General features: G+C 40.0%; 2 protein-coding genes and 1 long non-coding RNA gene across 3 annotated transcripts; 1 reads left to right on the forward strand and 2 right to left on the reverse strand.

Annotated features, from left to right (window-relative positions):
• Positions 1 to 3,407: 3,407 nt before the first annotated feature.
• LOC112568176 lies at positions 3,408 to 7,655 on the forward strand. The gene is made up of 3 exons (XR_003100018.1): positions 3,408 to 3,657; positions 6,374 to 6,484; positions 7,550 to 7,655. It is a non-coding gene; the product is annotated as an uncharacterized LOC112568176 (long non-coding RNA).
• On the reverse strand, positions 5,954 to 7,852 carry LOC112568173. Its single transcript, XM_025245333.1, has 2 exons — positions 7,517 to 7,852; positions 5,954 to 6,548 (listed from the first exon to the last, which is right to left on the reverse strand). The coding sequence occupies exons 1-2, from the start codon at positions 7,590 to 7,592 to the stop codon at positions 6,169 to 6,171; spliced, it is 456 nt and encodes a 151-aa protein (XP_025101118.1). The 5' UTR covers positions 7,593 to 7,852; the 3' UTR covers positions 5,954 to 6,168.
• Positions 7,853 to 9,866: 2,014 nt separating this feature from the next.
• On the reverse strand, positions 9,867 to 21,031 carry LOC112568171 (mucin-5AC-like). The gene is made up of 11 exons (XM_025245330.1): positions 20,722 to 21,031; positions 17,216 to 17,458; positions 16,130 to 16,420; positions 14,985 to 15,302; positions 14,390 to 14,710; positions 13,801 to 14,121; positions 13,094 to 13,414; positions 12,605 to 12,925; positions 12,109 to 12,423; positions 11,000 to 11,293; positions 9,867 to 10,107 (listed from the first exon to the last, which is right to left on the reverse strand). The coding sequence occupies exons 1-11, from the start codon at positions 20,801 to 20,803 to the stop codon at positions 10,007 to 10,009; spliced, it is 2,928 nt and encodes a 975-aa protein (XP_025101115.1). The 5' UTR covers positions 20,804 to 21,031; the 3' UTR covers positions 9,867 to 10,006.
• Between the last annotated feature and the right edge of the window lie 5,063 nt (positions 21,032 to 26,094).

A 26,094-nucleotide genomic window follows, 5' to 3' on the forward strand; every position in this document is an offset into this window, starting at 1 on the left:
TAAAGGCGGGCATGACTAAATCGACTGACCCTTGGATCGGAACCCGAATAATCATACTCCAGCGACGTGTATCCCACAGATAAACTATCCATCACGAGTGGCATACACCTAATCGCATTAAATACCCGAGAGGCGACCCAAAGATTTATATGTGATTTCTAAGGACATCAATTCCCAAGCAGGAACTTTGAACCCTCGTCACAGATAGTTGATGAAAATATTTCCGTTTCATCCCCAATGTACGGCACCAAACAAGGCTCGAGCGTGAGTTCAAATCCTATATTTCTGAGGATGTACATGTACTGAAAACTGAATTAAAGTGTTTGCTTCCCTGACATACTACACTGGGGATGAAAGAGAAGTCGGTGACAACTCACACTTTATGTGAGTAACAATGTGACCTACGATTTTAGCATCCTTTTTTTTTTATTTGTCCGAATATACATATATTCCTGTCTCAAAGTCAGATCGGGTTTGTCTAGGTTAATTCTATTTGTAAGCAGGCTGCGTGACAGCGTGTGGCTGTATCTAGCTGCCGGGATTTCCGTTTCCATGGCAATAACGACCCGAATAAGCTTGTCAGGCTGTCATCATTTCTTGGATACTAGTGATTATGTTGCGCGGCATTTTTTTAACTGTGGATGTGTCAGCTGGCGCTCGTATGGATTGTGCCGTTAACTTAACGGGATTCTCAGGTGTGCAAAACGTCAATACCAGCACAGAATCTATTGTTACCTGTTCTCTTCGCAGCTTCAATATGACACAGCTGTTCCTCTTTTCTGTACTTCTACATCTGAATGCTTGTATTTTGAGATTGTCTAGATGTGGAATACTGCTAGGCTCCTAGTCTCATTAATTTAAAGACTGTTTGGATTAATCATTAAGTTGTCAGACGGGGATTCAAAGAACAAATACTATTAAACATTTTTTGTTCCCCACTATTTGAACAAGCAAGAATTAGAACTTACATGTGAGATTAATAGTAAACAGAGCAACGCCTTTGTTGCCGCCAACTCGACCTACTGCAGAGCACTGGACCTGTCGACCGTCGTCCCAGATTGGATCAGGTGTGAAAGTACAGGTGCCAGCGTTCCTTGTCCTCTGTCTTACAAATGTCCGTGTCCCAGTTGTACACAGGTGGAGGATTCACCTCTGTTGCCCTGCAGGTCAAGGTTAAAGACGCCGTGCCGTTTGTGAAGAAAGTACTTGGACCTTCGATAGTGGTGTGGGTGTTGTCTGGTCCATCTGCGACAAAGTATAAACCTATCATGGTACAACATATGAATCCTTCCGGATTTTCCAGTTCGTTTATGAGTTCTATATATATATAGAGAGAGAGGTTTATTTTTAAGGGAAACGGATGGGGCTTCTCTTTTGAGTTATTTTTTTTTTTTTAATCAGTAATTAATTCCTTATTCATGACATGATGCCGATATCCAAAATTGAAGGAAATAACTAGTTTAAGTTTGCTAAAGAGAAGACTTGAATCATTCACTTTTCCCTGACGTGGAGAAAGAAGACAAAAGATCCCATACTGCATTGCATTCCGTGACTCTCGAGGACTTTTTGTCTATTTGCCTAACAGAGTACTTACAGGCAACTTGTAGTGTGTAGTTGGCCGTTCGGCGATGTCCGTTCCAGATCATTAAACACGTGAACACAGATCCGTTGCTGCTCCGCCGGACGCCGGATAGTTGGAGGGAGGGGATGTTGGAGTATCCGGGCCACGTCAGTGAGAAATCCGGGGGCTTGTCATCATGAAAACGAGCCTCACATTCACATGTCACTGAATGGCCTTCTAAAGCATACTTTCTACAGCTTTCTACAGTCGGGTCTCCAGGTGGCTCTAGCACAGTAGATACGTGTAACAGAATTGAAGTGATTTCTCTATATAAAGTATCACACGTATGTGGATAAAATATCAAAAATAAATTGCAAAGCACATTTTCAGTGTTTATGCGACTTCAATACACCGACCACAAAAGATGACAAACAAACCAACATTCAAGTAAACAAAAGGCTTGATCACCAGCAGACAGATGAAGAAAAGGAAAAACTTCTGGAAGGGTTGACGGGTTAGCGAAACAAGATTAAGAAGTGCATTGCTCATGAAGGTTTGTTTCGTGCAAATTTTCCCTAAATAAGGAATGGATTTATACTTAATTCGTGCACCTGCTAGTTAAAGTCCTTACTAAAGATGAGAATGTGCAAGAAGAGATAGAAAACACGTGATCAACAGTCGACAAGTTTTCTGTTGAGGTTTTGTTTTCAAGTGTAATAGATTTTTCTTCAGGGCTTTAACCAAGAGACTTTAACGAGAAAACTCAAGAACATTGTAACAGTGAAGAAAACTGAAACGTTCGACTTAACAACATTTGCAACCACCTTTACGACCACGAATTACAACCAAAGTAACATCTAAGATTGATAGTCAAATAGAAGAGCTTGAATTCGTTAAATATCCCAGCACATGACATGTAACAGTGTAACGAATACCAACAAGTTTCAATAACAACTTGTTTTCGTCTTGCTCTTTGGTTACTGTCACCTTTCATCTCATTTAGCTCAGACCGGTTTCAGCGCTAGAATACTTTTGAGTGAATAATGACTGGCTCATTTATTCCATGACAATGCCCACTGAAATAAATTCACGAATTTCTTGACTCTAATTTTGATTCTAAATAAAAGAATGGTTTTAGATATGAATCAGCAAGAAACTTTCAGATGAATATTATAATGTCATCGATGTTCGTGCTTTATTCATATGTGTTATTATGCATCTAGTACACATCTGAATATATAACTGAGGCTAATGAACGAAACAGGGACTGGGTTGAAAGCAGTATTTCGTTGGTGGCTGAGAAAGTAAAATGTTTCCGGAAATAAAGTTGTTTATTACTCATTTCCCTATGAAACACTTGAGAAAAGTGTATAAAACCTTTAGCAAAAGAAGACCCTCGCATTAACTACATCATAAGGGACATCACAGTGTTAAAAGAATCCCGAATAGTTTTTAAATAAAAAGAACATTTCCCCCGTCCAGAATTAAACACACAACAAGGCATAAGCTCATCACATTCACACGTGACATCAACACATCATACATCACACATCTCCACCATACACACATACGTGCACGTCAAGCAAAACCCATAATGCCATATTGTACAAGATGTCAAATAAGACACTTCATCACACACTACATCTCATTAGAAAGTTCAAGACACAAAACACACGCACACGCACACGCATACGCACACACAGAAAGAAAATACGAGAAAAGCGCAAAAGCTACAGTGCATCCTACACTATATTCGAGGGCGGTGTGCTGGCTGTCGGAGAATATCAATTCACTTCTAAGCCTGCGATCCCGCCATATTTATTCGTAGTTAGAAAGAAAACTCACCTGACAGGAAAACCATTTGAACAAGAAAGAAGAGAATGATTATGATTGCCTTTCTAAACCAAACACAAAATGATGGTAGAAGATGACAACAGGAAACTGCACACAGAAGTATCCTGTGCTGACATTTTGAGAATGTACACATACTGTGTACTACACAGCCATCAGCGCGCGGAATAAGGGATGTAGAGTTGTAGGCAGATGTTGATAAATCGAACAGAGCTGAAATGCTTCCGTCACCCCAGTTAAATTATGTAAGTATTGGTGTTAAAGAAACTATTTCTTTTAACTGTTAAAAACTGTTAACTGGTAAAAATATATTTGTTTTTCGCGTTTCGATCTTTTATTGCCAATTTTAATTGTTTTTCTATCTCTTTCAGTATTTTTTTTCCCGAAAATGCCCACGCACACACACACTAAATCTTTCATAAGCTCCAATCTAGGCATTACCATACAATCCTGACGACGGGTGATTCATATGTTATTAATTCAGTGGTCCACTATCAGAAAACACCATCAGTTTTTCAAGATGTAGCTCAACACGAACCAAGTAAATAAATAAATGAGCAGTGTCTTAATTAAGGATCGCATCCTGCCTGATCTGATTGTTCAGAGTTGATGTCACAAAGTAACAGAATGTAGGGAATAAATCGAAACATGTACTCACCTAAGTTCAACTGTTATTTATCGTCTCCGTTTGTTCACCATTTAGTCTTCTGCCTTTTTACGGCGGGCGGCCCGATGGTGCATCGGTTAGCTCCGGTCACCAATACCGTGTGGGTTGGCTGTCCTGGGTTCGGCTCTAGTCTCGGGCTCGCTGTTCTTTCTCTGCGTGTGGCATCTGTTTACAGAGCTGGCTGCCTTGCCGTGATATAGTCCTAGTTGCTGGCCCGGCGTAAAACATCAACTTCCCCTCCCCTTCTCCTTTTGACCACTGCTTCAATGATCTCAACAGTGCGGTCCATCTAGGTCTGTAGACCCAACTGTCTGTGAAGCGAATATGATGCAATTCAGTTTTTGACAAGAGTGCCTTGACCTAGATGTTATTTTGAAGAAAAATATGATAAAGAGGATGTAACCGGAGAGCCTGGAATAAACACACACGCGTATATAATTATAATACAAAGGCGAGCAAGGGAGGTAAGAGAGCTTTGGTGATGAAAAATATCTGAGACGAGTAATAGAACTTTGATAAGATGCCAATATATCCTAGTAAAACCTGTCTCCCCGGTGTCATTGTACTCTGTAGCTGCCTTCTTTTGTCGCCGTCTGCAAAAGTTAACAAAAAAAGAGATGGCCCCAGTCAACGATGTCAGACTTCGGATTTAACTATAATAGTTGTTGTTCCATCGTTTCATCGAAACATACAAGGAAAGAAGTTGAGACAGAATGAAACCATGACATGAGGTAGACAAGTGTTTACAAAGCACTATTTGAAGCAGATCCACAAGATGATGATTAAAGGAGAACAGATCGTAGACCAAAAAACAGAAACTGCTCCCTTCAGCCTATTAGGTGAAAGGACATCACTCTAATTTAAAAACTTACTTAAGTACAACATGAAAAACATTTAGTGCATAATTTATTCATTAATTAAAAAAATGAGCTCGCCACTTCAAACAAAGTAAAATGACGGCCTCACAAAAAAAAAAAAAAACCAACTAAGACACACCTGTATTTTTTTTTAAATCAGTAGTTTTGTAAGAATTCATGCATTACCAAAAGTAGTAGAAACAGAATGAACAGTTCTACTTCGGAGTAGCTGATTGTTTGAGAAAATGCAGCTCATCAAGGAGTAGTGACAATGAAAGCAGTATACTAAAGAATTTTTTTATTTATTTAAATTCGGTATACTTACCCTGACAGATGAATGCCCACAAATATCAAAGGCCTTAGGTTGCGCACATCGCAGTGACAAAGACGCCATTTCAGTTTCAAGTCTCCAGCTTCATTACTCAACGAATTTCTTGCATGAAAAATTCCGAACTCTTAATCCGAAATAGTCCGACACAAAGCCCGAAACATTCGGGTACAAAGTCGGGCACCGTGCCTGCGTCATCAGCACAAAGCATTGTTAATGGCCATCTTTGTGGTTAGCATTTAGTAGTCAGCTATCAAGCTGCTGAAAAATTATGTAATTCACGTTAACTTTCATTACAATAATTTCTATCGACTTTTTGTGCCCGGAGATTGCGCGATGATTTCTGATAACCACGGAGTCGTGAACCGGAAAGAAGAAAGAAAAATATGCGCAAACACTATAAAAGCAAAGCAACGGTGAAATCCAAACAAACAAAAAACAAACAAACAAACAAAAACAAAAAAGGACAACTTTGATATTTAGACTAACGTTAAACAAAAGCATTAACAAATATAAGCAAGAGGACCAAAAACATTATAGGATTTGCATGCATGCACACACACACACACAAAGACACAAATTGCCCCCTCTCTTCTCTCTCTTTCTCTCTGTTATATTCTCATAGAGAGAGAGAAAGAAGATGAGAACTTTAGCTGTAGTCAATGTAAATAAAACATCAACCAATGAAAGACCAAATAAATAAAGATACTTAAGAAGGATACGGAGGGCACGACGGCTCGTAATTATAACCGAGTATAATATAATAATAAAAAATAATATATAAAAATAAATGTATAATAACAAATAAAGATACTTAAGAAGGAGCTGTCGTGCCATCCGTTTCTTTCTTAAGTATCTTTATTTTTATTATATATTAATCATTTTATTAATATTTATTATTTTATTATATATATCGTATATTATACGAGTCAGAACATATGGTACAGACAAAAATAAAATCTACACCTTGCTGATTGAAGAACAAGAACTCGTAGTTCCCAAAGCCATTTCCCACGCTGAGCCTGTAAAAACCACTTCTAACATATTTCTTCTCAGTAGGGTTGATCTGACAGGTGACCAAAGGGTCAAGAAGCGCAACCTTGTTGCAGGTAACTTTGAAGAGCGCGGAGTAATCCCCCGATGCCAACGCGTCGTTTCCGCTGTTTCCCAGGTAGGAGTACGAGAAAGAGTCCGGCTCTGGGTAGGAAAGTAAAGTAAAGGTGAGCCCACTACTTGTAAGAATGGGGTTGTTAGAGAAGGCGCCACCTGTAAGTCGTGGTGCACCTGCAAGTAACAAAGTATTATGTCATCTGTCTTAAGATCTTACATCTTTTAGTCTAATAATAACAAAATAGAAAATAATGTATCCTGAATGCATATGATTGTAATATATACTGGTGAGATAGTGACAGACAATTAAAACAGTTATAAATACAGTAAAACATCATTATTCAGACCTTTCATATTGCAAACCTAAAACTATTTTCACGGAAGTAATTCGATAGATAAACGTTGTATTTATTATTACTACATCTTTTACGCAACTTACGAGCCAAAGTTTGCATCCTATTACAACTTTTTGGAGAATTCACGTGTTGAAAAAAAAATAAATATAAAAATAGAATATTTCTGGCCAACCTTTTGTCTCACGACTTTCTTCAGAAATAACCTAAAATAAATGAACAACTTTATGAAACTGAATGTTCAGAGAGCCACCCATCATTTCTACCCAAAAGTGTATCACTCTAGCCATGTCGACCACCCGCTTGATTCTAATTAACCCACCAATGATCCTTTTGTTCCATGTAAAATTGACTATATCGTTCCGACACTGAAAGTCGAATCTACCCAGGTAAAACACATTTCAATCACCTTGACACAAACAGCTATTAAGTCAAATATTACCAACAGAACGATGCTTTATTTAAATAAGATCATCTATCGTCTGACTAAAATTTCCACTTGGCAATATTCGCTTAGAAAGAAAATCTCACAATGGCGCATAAACATGATTTTCTCATTTGTCTCTTTTTAAAAGAAATCTTTGTCAACATTTATTCTTTATTTTAGAGGTTCTTATAAACACATATGCAGACATCCGGTTAAGCATTCAGAGGACTAACTAAGAAAGAAAATGTGAAACGAGACTAGACAATCGATGCTAGAGGGAAAAGAGAAAAGGAATTGAAAGAAAAACGAATGACAAAAGGAGAAAGAGAGAATTACAGAAAATTACTATTTGAGTTTCTTACAGTTGACAACGAGCGTCGCTATCTGTTGAGCAGGGGCAGGGAATCCGTTGTCGGCCATGCACGAGTAATTTCCCATATCCTCGCATTTGACGGCATTGATGGCGGATGACCCCGCTGACCCCACAGTCGAGAATGACGGAGAGCTGACGTAGCCTGTCTTGGACAACGTGATGGTGGGCTGAGGGCGGCCTTGAGCGATGCATGACAGGGTCGCTGTTCGTTTGTCCGTTTCGTTCAGGGCTAACGGTCCTCGCACACCGTTGATGGTGAACAACACTATTGTCGCCTTGGCTGCAACGATACGATACGATACGATACGATACGATACGACTTTATTATTTTATTTATTAAGCCTTTATTAACAACTATGATGGAAAGGTTTCAATATAAGATTGACGACGATGCCGACGACGACTAGTTCTGATAAATGTTATTTGCCTAGCCCCACCTCTTACTTGTGTTCAAGCCAGGCTACATACGATCCACAACTGCTATTTTATTGTTATCACTCATTAATTACTTACATCGCATGTTGAAAGTGATGATCGCAGTCGTGAGGTACCAGAGGGGTCGTGGAGACCAGGTGGTGCTGCAGGTACATCTCAAGGAAGTCGATGAGGTGTCGATGATGGTCAGAGGGCTGGACACTGATGAGTTTGTCACGGTGTCCGGCTGATCTGGGATGATTGTAACAGACTGAGCAGTGTCGTTTGAATTAAAACAAGAGAAGGTCACTGCAGAAACCAGGGGATTCCCACCGATGACGGAGCAAAGGAGAGTGTTTCCCGGTGAGAGTTCATCCCCTTGTCTGTAGCCAGAGATTTGTGGAGGGTATGGCGGGATATCTGAAGAGTTTAGGCAGCTTTATGTTAGTGCTCTTGCTCGCGTGCTAAAACACTTTTATAAAAGAATAGACAACACTGTTAGCATGTTTGTTCGCACACAAAAGAACAAAAAAACAAACATTGAAAAAAAACTAAATAAACACTTACACTGCAGCTGAATATTGATGCTGGAGGTCAGGCTGTATGTTTCTGGTCTCGGGGACCAGACGGCGCTACACACACACGTGACATTAAAGAAGTCTGTCTCAGGGAAGGTAACTCTGCTGGACACCGAGGTCTGCCCAAAAGTGTCAGGTTCATCTGCCATGACGGCCACGTTGGCAGGACTGTGGCAGGAAAAGACAACTTGTGACACGAGTGGATTACCTCCCGTGACCGTGCAGGTGAGGGTGCTGCCAACAACAATCTGCTGGCCTGGGGTGTACCCGGATATCACAGGTGCACTCGATGGGGGATCTAACGACAAGGCAGTAAGGCGAACTTAATGTGATTGGTTTTTTTTTTTATTTCTTATTGTTTGTCTTTTCGAGAGGATTGTTAATAATACGACAAACAATTCTACTGTCTTATATTATTTTTAGCATTTTCTTTTAACATGTTACCATACTTGTTTGCAAAGATTTATCAAGTTGCACATAAAAAGGTGAATGTATTCACAAAAGAATCCAAAAGAGCAATCTGTTACTCCATGAATGCTGATACATTCCTGCACATTTATATAGTCTTATTTATTGTCATTCTTAAAGTCTTCGTCAAAACCATCGTGGTGGTCGTTGTGGTCAGCATAACAATTAAAAATATTCATATCTTATCTAAAAATTATTACAGACTTACTTTGCAAGATGACCTGAGCAGATTTTGTCAGTGAATAAAGAGCTTCCTTGGGTGTCCACACCGCCCGGCACGAGCAGGTGACTGCGTACACAGTTGTGTCCGAGACGGTCAGCTGACTGTACACCGTGGGCTGCACCACAGTGTCCGCCTGGTCTGTGAACACCACTCTCCCTGGGTTAGTCGAGTCGACGCACTGGAAGATAACACTGGAGACGAGGGGACTTCCGCCGGTGACAGCACAGGACAGGGTCCCTCCCGTCTTCATCGGCTGACCCTCCGTGTACCCTGATATCACTGGCGAGCTGCTGGGGGGATCTGAAGGAATTTACACGCTAGAGTTATCATGGAAAATTAATTAAATGCCTTTCAATTCTATTTATGCTACATTTTTAGTTTATTTTAGACTTAAAGAATTACACACCATTTATAATATATTTGTATATATTTCATTTATATATAATCTGTTTCGTAATTTAAAACTTGTAATATTTCAAATATACTTTGTGCATGTATGTATAAATGTGTTGGTCATTGGATAAAAAGCGAGAGAGAGAGAAGGAGAAGTCTGTGAAATATAACATTAATAATATCAACATATCAACATTATTACATAGGACTTGTATGTTGACTGTAGTATTCCAGAGGTAAGCTTCCGGCCTCGGGGACCAGTCAGCACGACACGCGCACGTCAAAACATTTGTATTTTGCGTAGGAATGATGACGGAACTTGTGACTGACGTAGAAAGTGTGACGTCTGGCTGGTCGTTGATGACATCACTGACGCTAAAGCAGGAAAAGATAACTCTTGAGACTAAGGGCTGCCGCCACTGACACTGCATGTCAGGTTGTCTCCCGTTACTACAGTGTTTCCTGCTCCGTAGCCGGTTATTGCGGGAGGCGTGCTGGGAGGATCTGTAAACAAGCTTCTTGTCGTGAGTTTTGGAAAATAGCTTATGAGCGAGCATGAAATAAATATCTACCATTGACTGATATGTTTAAATCTTGTTCATATTGTCACAACAATGTTCCCTATTCTAAACACACAAAAACTAAAAATAGATTATTGTAGTTCAGTGATTTTTTTTCTTAAGAAATATTTCCTTAAAACGATTTTCCACCTATTTTTCCTTTTACAGTGATACCTCGGTTCTCGAACGCCTTGACTTTCGACCAAATCGGTATTCGACCAGGAAATTCGAGAAAATTTTGTCTTGGAATTCGAACAAATATTTGGAACTCGAACATCCGAACGTCCGAGATGAGCCGAGTTGAGCCGAATGGCGTTCATTCTGCCCAGCGCACCTTGCTTGCGTCATCAGTGACAATAACCATCCCCCTTCCCTCCTCCCTCCACATTCATTCCCTCCTGCCATAAAGTTTGATACAGGTACAGTAAATGAAACACAATTTACTGTACTGTACAGTACATTTTTTTTTGTTGTTTTAATAAATACACTTTTATTTCTTATTTCTTGTTGAGACTTATGTTTTTCTACATATTATATACAAATTAGGCCAGTAAATAGGCATTTTCTGGGGCTTGGAACGAATTAATCCAGTTTCCATTATTTCCTTTGGGTTTCATTGCTTCGGTTCTCGAACAATTTGGTTCTCGACCGTCCTCCCGGAACGAATTATGTTCGAGAACCGAGGTATCACTGTATTTTCTTTCTCGCTCTTTTTCCCCCTCCCTTTCTATGAGTCACATTCACCATATTCTTCATTTGTGTCATGATGTACAGACAGGAGAACACACGATCTACAATTTACAGAGTCAGAGGTCTCAACATAAAGATCAAATTACAATTAGTGCTGATGACTATGCTTGTATTTCTCGTGTACAGCTGTGGTTTAGGACTCCACTCAGCCCGACACGTGCACACAGCGTCTGTCATGGCTGTCGATGGAATGGTCAGCGAGCTGAAGACTGCAGCGGACTGTGACGTGTCTGGTTGGTCAGGTAGGATGTTAGGACACGAAAAGATAACCTGAGAGACCAGAGGGTTGCCACCCGCAACACTACAATTGAGGCGGTCACCGGAGGTCAGGGTCTGTCCTGGGGTATACCCGGCTATGACAGGATCCTGACTGGGAGGGTCTGCAGACAGACAAGGAACGAGGCGGACGAACAGAGAAAGACACGGGGACAGTAAGAAACAGGCATACACGTGGATAAGTAGATATAAATAAATACACACACACGCACAAAAATTACAACTACGGATATAGATAAATAAGACACAAAATACACATACACACCCATTAACCATATCATTCATATATGTACATAAACACAACCATGCACATGCGCCAACAAAAGTACACATACGGATTCAAAACGAAATATTCACACAACAAAATCATACACATATACCTCGCCTCCATAAATATACATATATGAACAGACTTGAAACACACACAAAAATATACGCATACACATGTGCACATTCACAGGAAGATATATATATATATGTAAACATACACAAGCAAACAAATAGACGCAAACCAGAATATAAATTCATAAAGGAAAATATTCAAGAACACAGACACATACAACCACATACAGCACGCATACACGCGAAAGTAAACAAGGAAATATTAAAAAATTACCCAGACGTTAAATAAATATCTGTCCAGTCCTATACCACTTAACACACAAGGGAAAAAAATAGAGAGGGTTAGAGGTCACTGATACACCACGCAAAACATTTATCATAAACATTGCAAGTAAAGTACACTTTTATATATTTACATAAATGTGTGTAATAAATATGGGAAAACTAAAAATAAAAACATTCACAACCACACACACATCTGTCTCCACATCTATAGATATACAGTGAGAGGAAGTGTTAGATGACAGTTTCTCTACTGTGGATAATTTCACACCTGAACACCCTCACTGCTACTCACATTTCACGGTGAGGTTGACAGAGTCGAGCAGCAGGTAGTACCCAGGTTGCGGCACCCACACAGCTGTACACACGCACGTCACATCTGACGTCACTGATGCTGGAATCGTCACAGAGCTGGTCACCGTCGTGACTCCTGTGGTGTCCGGCCCGTCACTGATCAGCACCACAGAGGGCGTCGTGACGCTGGAGCAGGTCAAGGTCACGTTGGAGACTAGGGGTTTTCCCCCCGACACGGTGCACACAAGGCTGTCACCTGTGACAACCTCACGCCCCGCTCTGTAGCCTGATATCACAGGTGCCACATATGGAGGATCTGGAAAAGGTGAACAGTTGAAAAAATTAATTGCTCTGTGAGTGGACTGAAGTCTTTTTGCAAAAACAAACAAACAAACAAACAGCAAAAAGCAAGAAAAAAAAAACCTGAAAAGGTTAGACGACAGAAGGTAACCTTATTTCTGGAGAGTTACTGAGATGCTCTAGGATCAAACACTCACACTGCAGGGAGATGCTGACTTTTGTGGTACTGGTGTACACCGAGGGTCTTGGTGACCAAGTGGCGCTGCAGACACACGTGACGGCAGTCAGCCCTGCAAAGGGGACCGTCACGGAGCTGGTCACAGCGGTCAGCGTCTTGTTGTCCTGCTGGTCCGACACCACGGGACTCGCGTACGTCACATCCGACAAGTTATAGCAGGAGAAGATAACTTGGGAGACGAGTGGGTTACCTCCCGCAACACTACAGGATATTGAGTCTCCGGGCTTGAGCGTCTGTCCGTCCGTATAACCGGATATGACAGGATCTTGGCTGGGAGGGTCTGAACACACACACACACATACGAAGTGTGTAAACGTTATTTAGGGGAAACAAGTTTGCGACATTCAAACAGGCAAACCGAAGTATAGTAATATTCGTTACCAGATCAATTTTCTGGAACCATGGACATTCCAACATCAGGTAACCTCACATTGAAGCCCTTACTTACACTGGACGGGTACAGTGACGTTGGCTGTCGCCGTGTACGCCTGAAGCACTGGGGACCACACAGCACTGCAAACGCAGCTCACGCTGGACGTACCAGACCCCGGGATCGTCACTTGACTGGACACCGCTGACCCCGAGACTGTGTCCGACTGGTCACCAGCAATCGGCGTCACTAGTGACGTGTCAGAGGCGTTGAAACAAGAGAAGTTCACTCTTGTCACTTGAGGCACTCCGCCTGAGACTGTGCAGTTGAGGTTGTCTCCCGCAATCTTTGTCTCCCCTGGCGTGTACCCCGAAATGACGGGACTGGTGCTGGGTGGATCTGATAAACACAAACACGTAGTAACAAGTGTATAATCGAGAGGATGGACTGGTGTTTATTTCTCGGATTATATTTAAACGACAAAAATACTTCGGACAGTAGTGTGTTTTTTTTTCATTTAACAAAATAAAGGTCTTAAAATAAAGACCCAGAACTAAATTAATTTCTTAAATTTCTTAGAAGCAAAACACTATAATCAATTTTCTTTATCCATGGTCACAGTAAAAATGAACCTAGACGGAAAGTGTTTAAAGATGAAAGGTAAAGTTTTCATGGCTGGTGCATCAGAAGAATACACAGTACAGATTGTGCTGTAAAGACTTACTGTACATTTTAGTTTCCAGAACCTAGTTCCATACCCACAGACTTACAAAAGGACTACTTACACTGCAGTGCTACTGTGGCGGTAGTGTTCAGGGTGTACATGTCCCGGCGTGGGAGCCAGACTGCTCGACATGAGCAAACTATCTGTGACAGCCCCAACAAGGGGACGGTGACAGAACTGGACACCGATGATGCATTCGTGGAATCTGTCTGGTCAGCAAGAACAGGGGTGGACCGAGTCAGGTCAGTGACGTTGAAGCAAGAGAAGATAACTTCTGACACCAGGGGCTGACCTCCTGACACGGTGCAGACCAGAGTACTTTGTGGGGCCAAAGCCTGGTTGGGTGTGTAACCGGAGATGACGGGTTCAGCAGATGGCGGATCTGGTAGGCAAAAGGTACAACGATGCAAGGAAACCAAAACAAACCTTCATAGAAAAATGTTCGTTGGTTTGGCTGTTGTTGGTTTCAACTATATCTTTTCTTCCTCTGTTTTATTTTGTTCAATCTCTGATTTTTAGCTGCTTGCAGTTACACAATGATCAGCATAGACCATAATGATGCATTGAATTGTCTTGTACGTTATGTGTGTTTATTTGTTTGTGTGCGTGCGTGCTTGTGCGTGTATGTGTGTGTGTGTTTTCTCACTCACATTGTATAGGAATAGTTACGCTGGCAGACTGTGTGTATAGTTCAGGTCTGGGCATCCACACAGCCCGACAGGTGCACGTGATGTTAAAGGTCACGGCCCGGGGTATGGACAGAGGACTGGACACAGACGAGGCGCCCACCGTGTCGTTTTGATCGGAAATGACGTCATTGGTGTGGTTGAGATCCGCAAAGTTGAAGCAAGAGAAAGTAACTCGTGAGACAATTGGTTTTCCTCCGTAGACAGTGCAGGAGAGCGTGTCGCCATACACCATGGGCTGACCCTGGGTGTAGTTTGCTATTACTGGGGCAGTTGTAGGTGGATCTGTGTACAAATGAAAAATAAGACAGATTTTAAAAAAATCTGTCATGCTTGTGTACCCACAAGGACATATCCTATATACGTTTAAAACACACACACACACACACACACACACACACACACACACACACACACACACACACACACACACACACACACACACACACACACACACACACACACACACACACAAAATCTTCCATCTTCTGGAATGATCTGGTCTTTTGAACGTTGAATGTTTTCTTATCAGAACAGACTCAAAATTCTGTGTTCTTACACAAAAGCTGCAGGTCGACACTTGTAGACAGTCTGTACAAGTCAGGCTGCGGTGTCCACTCTGCAGTACAGATGCACCGGACACTGGATGATCCAGAAGACGGGACGGTCAGTGGACTGGACACAGACGACTGCTGCACGACGTCCACGCTGTCCGTGATGATGATGTCGGACTGGACGGTGACACTCAAGTTGTAGCAAGAGAAAGTCACTCGCGACACGACGGGCTTACCGCCAGTGACAGTGCAAGTCAAGTTGTCTCCCGTGGCAAGTGATTGTCCAGTGCCGACTGATATGTTCGGGGCTGTTGCTGGTGGATCTACAAAAAACGTAAAATAGAAAATAGATGTATATATGAAAAGTATTTCATGGTACGTGTATTTTTTAAATTTACAGCTTTTTTACTTTTTAAAGTGTCAACGAAGCAAAGTGATTCAAAGTATCTTAAATTCGCTTTTTCTTTCAAATTGTTATTTTTATTGTTTTTATTTTAGTTCCTTTTGTCGGGTTCTTCTTCATTTTGATCTTCTTATCTTCCTTCTTTTTGTTTACCCTCCTTTACTATAATAGTGCAAAGCCAAGAAATTCCGTTTCAACAATGATAACAAATGTTAAACTGGCTTGACAAAGGACTTTCTTAGCCACAAGTATTCGACAAAGTTGTGCAATGTGTTTATGTAAATGTTGTATATATATATATGTGTGTGTGCTCTGCTAACGTTGATCAAAAGTTTGATCAATTTGGCTAGATGGTCTTTATACAAGAAGTTATTGTAGAGTCATGCGAATATTGCTTCTGGTGTATAAAAAATAAATGTTGTTACAGCACAGTTGCTGGAGATAAAATTGTCCGGATAAAATTACACAGGATTGGCAACTACGGAGACTACAGAGAACACCAAGAAACGTTTAAACAAATAATGGCAGAGATACTTCTTTAGATTTAGATCGTTTGAAAACAAATTTTCAAGAACCCTGGCTTATCTCGCAGCAACGTTTTGCAAGAGCGGGGTCAGTCTCAATTTTCCTCATGCCTTTCCTTCTCCAACCCTCTAGAGACAGGTCGCCTAATTTGATCAAGTTCTTTGTGTCGAACGTGTATGGAATCAGTGAGCGTTGACATTAGTTTGTGTGATGTGTACTTACATTGCAAGTTCATGTTCGTACGACTATAAGCTGTTTTGGGTAGTGTCAATCCGTCAAAATACTGCGATATGGCAGAGCAGCCAACGCTTTTGCCGTCATCATCCGGGACCTTAGGGATGTAGACACAAACATTGCCTCCCAAGACTGGACTCACACATGTAACGGTCCAGCTGTACACAGGCTCAGGGTTGACTTCAGTGGAGATGCAGGTAAAGTTTAAGGACATCGACCCGTTAGTAAGTAGTGGAGACGGTGACTGGACAAGGGAAGTCGAATTATCAAAGGGACCGTCTGAAAAGAAGAAAAAATAAGAAAATTCAAAAATCAAACGCACGCTTGTGCTTTTACTTCTGTGTGTGTGTGTGATGTTTATCGAGCTATATAGATGACATTTCTCTATATTGAATATATATTCATGAAGCAAATTATTAGGTGAGATAATCGAAAGGCACTACATCATGAGCTTCATTTTATATTATTTCTGCTACTCTTAAATGAGGAATTCAATGAAAACAGCATTTACTAAACAGTTCTGTACGATTATGTCTTTAAATTATTTGTTACATTTTGAAAAAGTCAGTATACTCTTTGACTAAACTAGTCAATCTTCGCCATATTTATTCTTAGTGAAAAAAAGAATGCATCTGAATGGAACACTTTCGATAAAGTTACAGGGTGGTAAAATGATTTGTTATAGGAGGATTTCATCGCAAGTCCATAAAAACGGGGTTTTATCTGCTATTTCCGGTAAACAAATTTACCAAGTTTGGATAGGGTAACAGGCTTGGTAAACGTGATAAATGCCAGGTCGGTTATCCTCTCTAAATCTGTCTTTGTGTGTCCAGGGACAAGTTCTACTCATCATAAAATGGACCTAGTAGTATTCGATAAAGTAATTTGTAGACAACCATTTAATACATAGATAATATGAGTAGTGAAACATCAACAGAAGTGAAGAAAGAGAGAAAACAACTAACAGAAAGGGATGACGAGACGATGATGATAATAATTATGATGATGAGGAGGAGAATGGTATTATATGATTGTCTGCCAGATGATATATGTATGAAAAGAAGCTTTACTTACAAGCTACTTGTAGTGTGTAGCTGGTTTCGGATGTTTGAACACCCTGTGTCAGTCTACACGTGTACACCATCCCGTTGTTTCTGCGTGACACGTTGGCAACGGTCAGCCGTGACGTACTCGATACTCCGACCCATAGTAATGACGTCATCTGAGATCCAGTGTCTGCCACAGCGCACGTGCAGCTGACAGTAGCGCCCTCCGCTACGTAACGCGGACAATCATGGTACGGCTTCTGTATCTGACCTGGAGATGATGGAAATAAATAAATTACAATATGAAGTCCGACAATTAAAATGTAGGAAACAACATATTCTACACGTTTTAGCAAACTGGAGATCAGCTCTATTGAACACTATCAGACCTGCTACTTTCCCTTATATAGCCTCTTGACATCAATATAGTTGGAGGTATTTCTAAATTTGTCTATCGCTGTATTCGACAAAGTTCAAGAAACGATTGTGTTAATCATATTGAAAAAAAATTCATATTTGCGCATGTGCCTATCTTGGGGATAAATATACCTCTTAAAATATGTGACAATGAGAGAGAGAAAGGAAATCAGCAGCACAAGGCATTAGAAAGAGATGTGGAGGCGAGGGACGGCAAGAAAGAGGAGTAAGAGCGGGACGTGAACTGTAGATGAAACCAATATTCGCAGGAGAGATTATAAAACTTGAACAGGTAGTTGTGAAACATTTGTCGATTTTGACTTTTTTGTGCGGTCATTTAAAAACGGCCATGATTACATATTTGACAACATATGTAGCGTTCATAAGACCATAAAGCGGATGTGAGGAAAAAAATTAATCTTCCTTTAAAGAGGATCAGAATATTGCCCGTTTGATGTATTATTTATTTTTTTCACCTTTAGTGACGTACAATTTACCTACATGCCTTATAAATCCGTGGCCAATTGTCATAGCGAAGACACAACCTAGTGCCCAGCAAACATTTGGTTATTTACACTGCGAAAACTGAAGTCATACAAAAGTAAAACTAAATGAATATGTTTCTACTGTCGCTACACTGCCGTCAAAATATTCCACCCCTTCCTCTCACAAACTGGCTTTAAAAAATATATCTGCTAAACTTCTTTCAGACTGGAACTGGAGCGATGCAAAGCATTTTAAATGTTAAGTTAGGAAAGTTATGGCCGGTCGCATTCAATTTTCAAATGGGTCTAAGGTTTAAGTGAGCTAATGACGGAAATGAAACTTTTCATGTGTAAATAATTATATTTTCATTTTCCATATATATATACATATCTGTGAGTCTATTGTTAGAATATGTCAACATCCATAGAAGAATAAAATTTAAACTTCATCAACACCAACCGCTTCAGTTTTATAGTCAAATTCAAAATTATATAGTATAATGCTTGTACATTATGTATATATTTTTTAATTTTTTTAAATGGTCGCAGTGGTAAACACTCATTTGTAACCCCTCAGTATACAAGTATATTCTCTTGGGGCTTTGCTGAAGCTTTCTTTGGTACTCGAATTTCCTCCCCTTTGTCATAATCTCTTCATAATGAGAAATTTCATAATTATAATCCCTGTAGGTAGCACTTTTGTACCAAATATTAGAAATATTGTATTAATTAATTACCATAAAACGTGTATGCATTACCACGAAAAAGTACATCGTTCTGTTGTTGTTGTTGTTGTTGTTGTTGTTGTTGTTGTTGTTGTTGTTGTGATGATGATGATGATGATGATGATGATGATGATGATGATGATGATGATGATGATGATGATGATGATGTAAAATATAAATATGCCAATATCTGCGACATTAGCATAAGAATAGTGTTGGTTTTCGCGAAGACATAATTAAAATCACCGATAATGTGCCTGGTTGCATGAGAGTGTGATATCTTTATATCTAAAGGCACATTGACTATAGGAAACGTGCAGGCTTTTCTCGAATGGAAACAGCGATGCAAACAATCAAGTAGCCTGACACACACTCTGGCTCTCAAGAGGTTGCACTCATGCTGTAAAGATTTCTCGCCTTACTGCAAGCGTTCTGATATTTGAGTATGTATAACATCTTGTTGCTATTGAAATATTTTATCACACAATCACATATTCAATTACATATTCATTTCAATCAGTTAAAATACAGTGTTGTCCACTTTTTTGGTTATGTTTAGAACCTTAAGTAAAGAGACTTTTACACAAAGACAAAACACATCTTTGTCGTGTTTTAAAGTGCTGGGGAATAGCGTTTGAAGAGGGGATAGATATAGATGGGTCAATCACTCTCTTTACCGGCGGACGCAAGCAATAATAAAATACAACGCTCTGTGAGTAAACGTGTAAATAAGGGAGGCAACGACTGGAACCTTTAGGAATTGTTCCACTATGAATTACCTCCCTTTAGGAACTTAGTTTTAAAAAAAAAATTATTAAAAAAAAATAGGGTTTTCGCTATGTTTGAAAGTAGGCAAAGGTTCAGTTGATCAAGCGTCATGTTTAAGTCAGTTGCTGGTTGCTCAATTCAACATAAATTTCTCCTCAAGCAACCAATAATATAAAGAAAACAGGAAATAATATTTAAAATCTTCTATTAAAATATATGCTTCTTGGGCACTTTTTGTTTGTATATGTTATGTAAATAATTATTGAAAATACTTGTCAAAATTTCATTCTCGGGCATTCAGCGCCACGTCAAGAATCACACAAACCGTTGTCGGGGCTAACAGTGCTATTTAAAAAAAAAAAGAAAAAAAAGAAAGAAAAAAAAAGAAGAAGAAAGAAAGGTGTTCTGATCTTTATTGCACCAGCGACACTCGTCTCACGCCCCACCCTGAAACCTTTTACACGATCTGTGCCTGCGGTGTCTTTGTATCTTGGCAGCAATGACATATACATATAACTGGCCAGGCGTAACCGGGTGGTAGGAACATATTTTGCCTTCCAGCCTTGAACGTCAGCCAAAGACAAGTTCTGGTCGACAAGTCTAAGCAGAAGTTTTGCACGAGCAGTGTGTACAAAAAAATCTGTAAACATCCAGACTGCTTGAATTATAAAAAAAGAACATACTAGGATATGGTGGGTAAATGGAGAACGCCAGGTAAATAGAGCGCGGCTTTGACTCAAGTCCTCTCTTGCCACCCAGGGTAGGGGATAAACCGCGAAAGTTCTAGTGTTGTTTTTGATATAAACAGTTTGGGTTTGCTTATTCACATAAGCAAAAATGTGTTGTTCATTCAGGAACTGCACATTTATGAACTGCTGAATTATATGTATGTGTGTGTGTGTGTGTGTGCAGAAAATTTTCAACAACTATACAAAAAAAACTGAGGTGTAGAACCACCTTTATTAAGACGAGTGATATCAATATAAATTTGTCTTGCCAGTGCAACTGTATCATGCAGAGATTTCCATATGAACGTATATTTTTGCTTTCCAAGTGGATGAAGCTGATTTAGCCAACAGGAGAAAACAGCCGTTACAAACATTATTAGGAAATTAAATGTGCAAAATGGCTGTGCTTACCTGTACATATCTCTGCCAGAATCACTACAAGCAAACCTCGCGACAATATCGTTGACATCGACAACATAATGATGGCAAGCATCGTTTCGCTCAACCTTTCCACATCAAGTTCACAAGTAATCCTTGTGATGATAATCAGCTGGTTATTGATCGATGTTTACCTACATATCCAGGTATATTAATCCATCTTTCATGCTTGAAGTAAAGAGCCTTGACTTCAGACATAATGTTTTAGTGGGATGCCACTGCAGGTCCAAGGCACTATTTGTTTCTGGCACTGCACAAATATAGAAGTATTTGCTTCTAACAGTCTTTTGTGAGCTAGGATATCTTGTGCTTATCAACTCCTATTACACAAGGAGTGTAAGTGCATTAGGTGCACTGATTATCTCCACGACGATTCATATCGTTTACAAATGAATGTCACAGAAATGTACCACTTATCCGATCGTACCCATCAGAAACCTCTGACAGCAGTCAAATTTTGTTATGTATTTATTACCATGTGTCTTTTCATAACTGCGTTGTGTAAAATGTACATTGATATCTCAATGGCGCCACCGTATTTTGTAAAAATATTTTATTGCAGTTTACTATATTTTTTGACAAATTATTTTTTAATTGTTATTATTGTATATTACTTCAAGATCTAAAGATATAAGGTAAGTATTATGTAAAATACGTTTTAAAAAAGCTTAAAGTTATCTTTCTTTCCTCTTGTCTATTGTTTCATTTCTTGGAATTTACTTTTTTATTCTGTATTTCTATTGCTGTCATTGTTGTAAATATCCTTTGCTCATAATACAGACATAAAACGTACATTGCTTTAATAGACCTTTCTTATTTCATGTATTGGAGTGACATATGTATGCATTGCTGTTGTATAGTTATACCCATTCCTATCGATGTCATAGTGGATATCCTGACTGGCGTGCTTTGACAGGGTCCTTTCAATGGCGTCTTGGAGGGAACTAGCTACCTTTTCAGTGGGATTATTTATGCTAACAAAACCACAGCAGACATGAATGGCATAGCCCCCGAACAAAAAAAGTGGTTGAAGAAGTAAAAGAAGCGCAAAGGATAAAGTAGTGTAAAAAGATGAACAGAGCGGTGGATGCTGAAGTAGTAAAATAAAAGAAATTTATTATTATTTAACCATCATTTGAGTATGGAATAGAGAAAATAAAAATGAAAAGGTCGATGTTTTTTTTCTATGACTGTCTTCTTTACAATATAGGTGATGACGTCAACTATTCGAGCTTCAGTGAGTCTCTCTTCCCTTGCTGACAGGAGACGGGTAGCGAAGCCACCCGCTTATCAGCTTTGTTACACGCGACGACCATAACACAAATGGCGTGCCTGTAGGTGAAGCTGTTTTAAAAAATAAAAACGTGTGTGTGTGTGTGTGTGATTATGAACTTTGACCTTTTAGGGGACTTTTTTAGGGACCTTATATGGTCACTTGACCTATGTTCCTTTGATTTGTCGTCTTATACTAAAGGTCCTCTACGCCTTCTCTGACGACTGTGTACAAATGGGGATGTAGAAATTAATGCGCTATATTTTTTCTGTTCGAGTTGAATCTGCTGCTTAGTATCAAAAGGAATCAGTTAATGTGTGTGCTTTCATTGGGGGAGAAGAATGTTACTACAAATCGGCTAGTCACTGACAAAACGATTCTTCGTCGCAATTCACAATATCATGTTTTGCCCGTTCAACTTCCTCCTTATTTCAGGTAACAGGGTTATGTATTAGTATTTTGCTTCTACAAGCTGCATTTGTTTTCAGTGCATGATTTGTCTGCTGGTCCTAACGACATACGGTCATTCAGGACAAAAAGTTGACATCTCTCGGGGAGAGAGATTTTGGTAAAAATTCTGTCACGCACATGTTGAGTAGCCAATAACATTACATGCATGGATGGTTACTTTATGTTCTGTGTCTGGCCCGTATCCTATTTCAACTCATAATCTCTTTGCGTGCCAGTTTTTTTTTTTTTTTTTTTTTGCTTTTATTACTTCTATAAAAGTCGCTCTTTTTGCATTTTTTTTTTTCATTCGGCATATCTCAGTCCTATTGTCGCTTTGTTGCTTTATTTGTTCAACAGTTTGGCAGAAGTCTGAATGTTTTCTAGGGTACCTAAACCTTAAATTCTTTATTATATTTTTATTTTATTCCTCTCGTTCTGTCTGAATTTCCTTCACTCTCCCTATTTGTTCGAAGCTCTAGTGATGAGAGGTCTGGATATATGGTGGGACCCAATGGATCCTTATCCACACTGGCAGTCCGCGTGTTCAACATGTGCCGTGACGCCTTGTGGAAGTGTCATGGGCTGGCTCAAGGACTGTCGGTACGAACTCTGGTCTTGTAAAGGTGAATTGACTAGGCGAGGTTTTCACCCTTCCACAAGCCGACTATCTCGGCCTTTGGTACTCCGGACGCTATCAGACGGCGACGATGGCTCCTTCTAGTGAGGAGGGCGTGTCGGCCTGACAGATGCAGCTGGATCGTTGATCTCTTAGGAGATCATCGCAGTCTTCGTCGATGAGGGTGAGGGAGATTTCTCCCACCTCGAGAGAGGGATGAAGCCGCCTGGTGGTCTTGCTGCTGAGGTGGTGTCCTTGCCGCCGGTGACGATCTCCGAGTACAGGGAAGGCATGTCTGGAAGATGTCGGTGCTGAGCCGTTGAGCCTTCTCTGGGTCGCTGCTGTGTAGCTGACTCCTCTTGCTGTGTCGTGGAGTCGCCGCTGCAGTTGCCGCTCGGAGTATCCGGGACGAATAGGGCTACACAAGGGCCGCGTGCACTGTCCCTTGATCCCCCTCATCCGCGCGCACACACCCACCGACAGGCCAGCTCAGTACGGAAAGGCAAACACGGACTACAAGACAATCGACGACACGCGACACATCGCACACCTTTGTATTTCATACAGTTTGTGTTAATTTCGAAGTGTATGATTACAAAAATATCAAACTGTTTCTTATGCTTTACATTAATTTTCCAAAATTTTAGTCTCTTCACAAAAGTTTTGTAATCGCCGCGCCACTTTTCCACTGTTAGTGAGAAAGCAGACACAAAATTTCGAGTATGACTCAATAAGTTCATTTCTGAGGCTTCAACTTCGAAGCTAATTATTCATAGTACACAAATACGAGAGAGAGAGAGAGAGAGTGTGTTTGTCTGTGTGTGTGCTTTCCCCTTATGTTTTAAACTTCTTGACTATAGTTCATTCGAATCCATTGTCCTTATCAGAATGACACCAAAACATTTCTCAAAAATAGTGAGTATAAAAATATTGTCCTTTACATTCGTAGAGAGAAAATTTCCACTCATATATTTAGAAGTGCAAGGTGATTGTATTGATAACCTTTTGTGACTTGGAACATCATTATTTTAATGACTAAAACTTGGGTCTAATTGAATTTATATGAGCGAACATTACATTTTGTGTCTGTAAGTCTGTAGTTAACAGACACGGCCTCTGAAACGGAGAAACGTGTAAAGGTCAGATAGAGTTGAGAAGTAATGGACATGTATTAAACTATCCGTGACACCTATATAAAACATAAAAAGAAGGAGAAAGTTCAAGAAATACACATTCCTTCATCGTTTATATTATCGTACGTGCACAATGATTGATGATGAGAACAACTGCTGGAAACGCATGACATAAAAGTAAAGAATAAAAAGGAAAGGAACATATATTTTGAGATCTGAAGCTGACGTGTGCAGTATTGTTGGCACCATCTGTATTAACCACATCATACTGTCTTCGCCTCTCGTTGCACTAACAAATATAATGCAAGTTAATTTTCATGTGATACGAGCTCTGGGCTCTGCCATCGTCTTTTTTACTACTGCAATTCTGTCGATGCTGCCGCACGTAGAAAATAATGTGAAATGATTTATGAAGAGTATGTTTTGATATGGCAAAATAATCTTTTTAATTTTACCTATACTGTATACACAAACCATTTGTGCGATTTTGTTCTCAAATGCAATAGAAATATTGATAAAGTCTAATGGCCGAAAATGTAATTATCCAAAAGACTAGAAAAAGATAAATAACTAGTGCAACGAAAATTTTGGTTTGTTTTATATTTCTAGAGCGAACGATGTTATCCTCTATGTTAGAAGGGGAACGTCTGAAGCTATGCACTTGAACACTAAATGAACGATATGGAAAGATGGACATTTTGCATAGTTGTTGGTGTTTTTATTTCTCTAGGGGCGGATTGGAAGATTACGACTTATGCATCGGACATACAAGACGCGGGAGCATACTCAGATATGTATATTACTCTCCATGGAAGTCACGGATCTTCCGCAGAAATAGAATTAGACAATGATTTCGACAACTTTGAGAGTGATATGATTGATACATTCTTGTTACAACGGACGACATTGGTGGTGTGCTCAGTGTCCATCAGGACTGACGCTAGTTACGCTGCTCCTGCCTGGCACATCGATTCGGTAAATATAACTTTAAAATCCATTCTATGCAGGAAACGCTAATAAAAAGCTGAATTGTTGTGCTTGTGTCAAATACTCAACTAATATAGCTGTCAATAGCACCACAGTATCTGGTCACTGTGCCACGTCATGTTCTATAAATGTCAAAGACTTTCTTTTATCCTCAAAAAAACACAACAGTTACAGAATATGAAGTTATTGTTGTAGTGTATTCTTTCTCCACTAAGCGGCTTCTATTGAAGATGCTTTTTTCAACAAGACCACAAGATATCAATGATATTTAATTTGGTAATTGTGTGATCCATACGTTGCGATACAAACATCTCAGACAGCACGAAATGTTGGACCAATGTGGTTCCTGCGCTTATAGGTACTGGCCATCTTGTCCACTGAGAGCTAGCCTCAAGCCAGGATGGAAACGATACAGCGGCCAGTAAGACACTCCCGCTACATGGCTGTCACCATGGTACAGTAAGCGGAAGAGAGGTAGGAGAGGGGAGTTCGGTGCAGATTGATGAAATTTGACCTTAACGACAGGCGTAGATCTCCACCGCTGCCTTCTGTTCTTCTCTCAAATGTTCGTCCATCCGCAACAAAGTTGATGAGCTCGAGGCACTTGTCAGATGTGTGTGGAAGTTAGGGAGACGTGTCTCCTTGATTTTACAGAGACTTGGCTGGGTGAGGCTGACCACAACAAGGATTTATTCATCAGCGGGTTTGGCTTATCCAATCCGTATGGACAGATCTCCCAGTATCACCAAGAATCAATATCAACAAGGCTCCCGGTCCAGATGGTTCATACTATATACTAATAGCTGTAGAACTACTGTTGATGGAAGCTTTCTTATAAAATTTGCTGATGACACTGCTTTGTTGTCTCTCTTGTATGAGCATGAACA

Source organism: Pomacea canaliculata, linkage group LG7 (genome assembly GCF_003073045.1).
Source record: "Pomacea canaliculata isolate SZHN2017 linkage group LG7, ASM307304v1, whole genome shotgun sequence".
Classification (NCBI taxonomy): domain Eukaryota; kingdom Metazoa; phylum Mollusca; class Gastropoda; order Architaenioglossa; family Ampullariidae; genus Pomacea; species Pomacea canaliculata.

Excerpts from the sequence above, each read along its gene's own strand:
- LOC112568171 (XM_025245330.1), bottom strand. The coding sequence starts at position 20,803 with ATGCTTGCCATCATTATGTTGTCGATGTCAACGATATTGTCGCGAGGT. Across the intron at positions 14,122-14,389 it reads CGTAACTATTCCTATACAAT|ATCCGCCATCTGCTGAACCC; the intron begins GTGAGTGAGAAA and ends TTTGCCTACCAG. Across the intron at positions 13,415-13,800 it reads CGCCACAGTAGCACTGCAGT|ATCCACCCAGCACCAGTCCC; the intron begins GTAAGTAGTCCT and ends TGTGTTTATCAG.
- LOC112568173 (XM_025245333.1), bottom strand. The coding sequence starts at position 7,592 with ATGGGAAATTACTCGTGCATGGCCGACAACGGATTCCCTGCCCCTGCT. Across the intron at positions 6,549-7,516 it reads AGCGACGCTCGTTGTCAACT|GTGCACCACGACTTACAGGT; the intron begins GTAAGAAACTCA and ends TGTTACTTGCAG.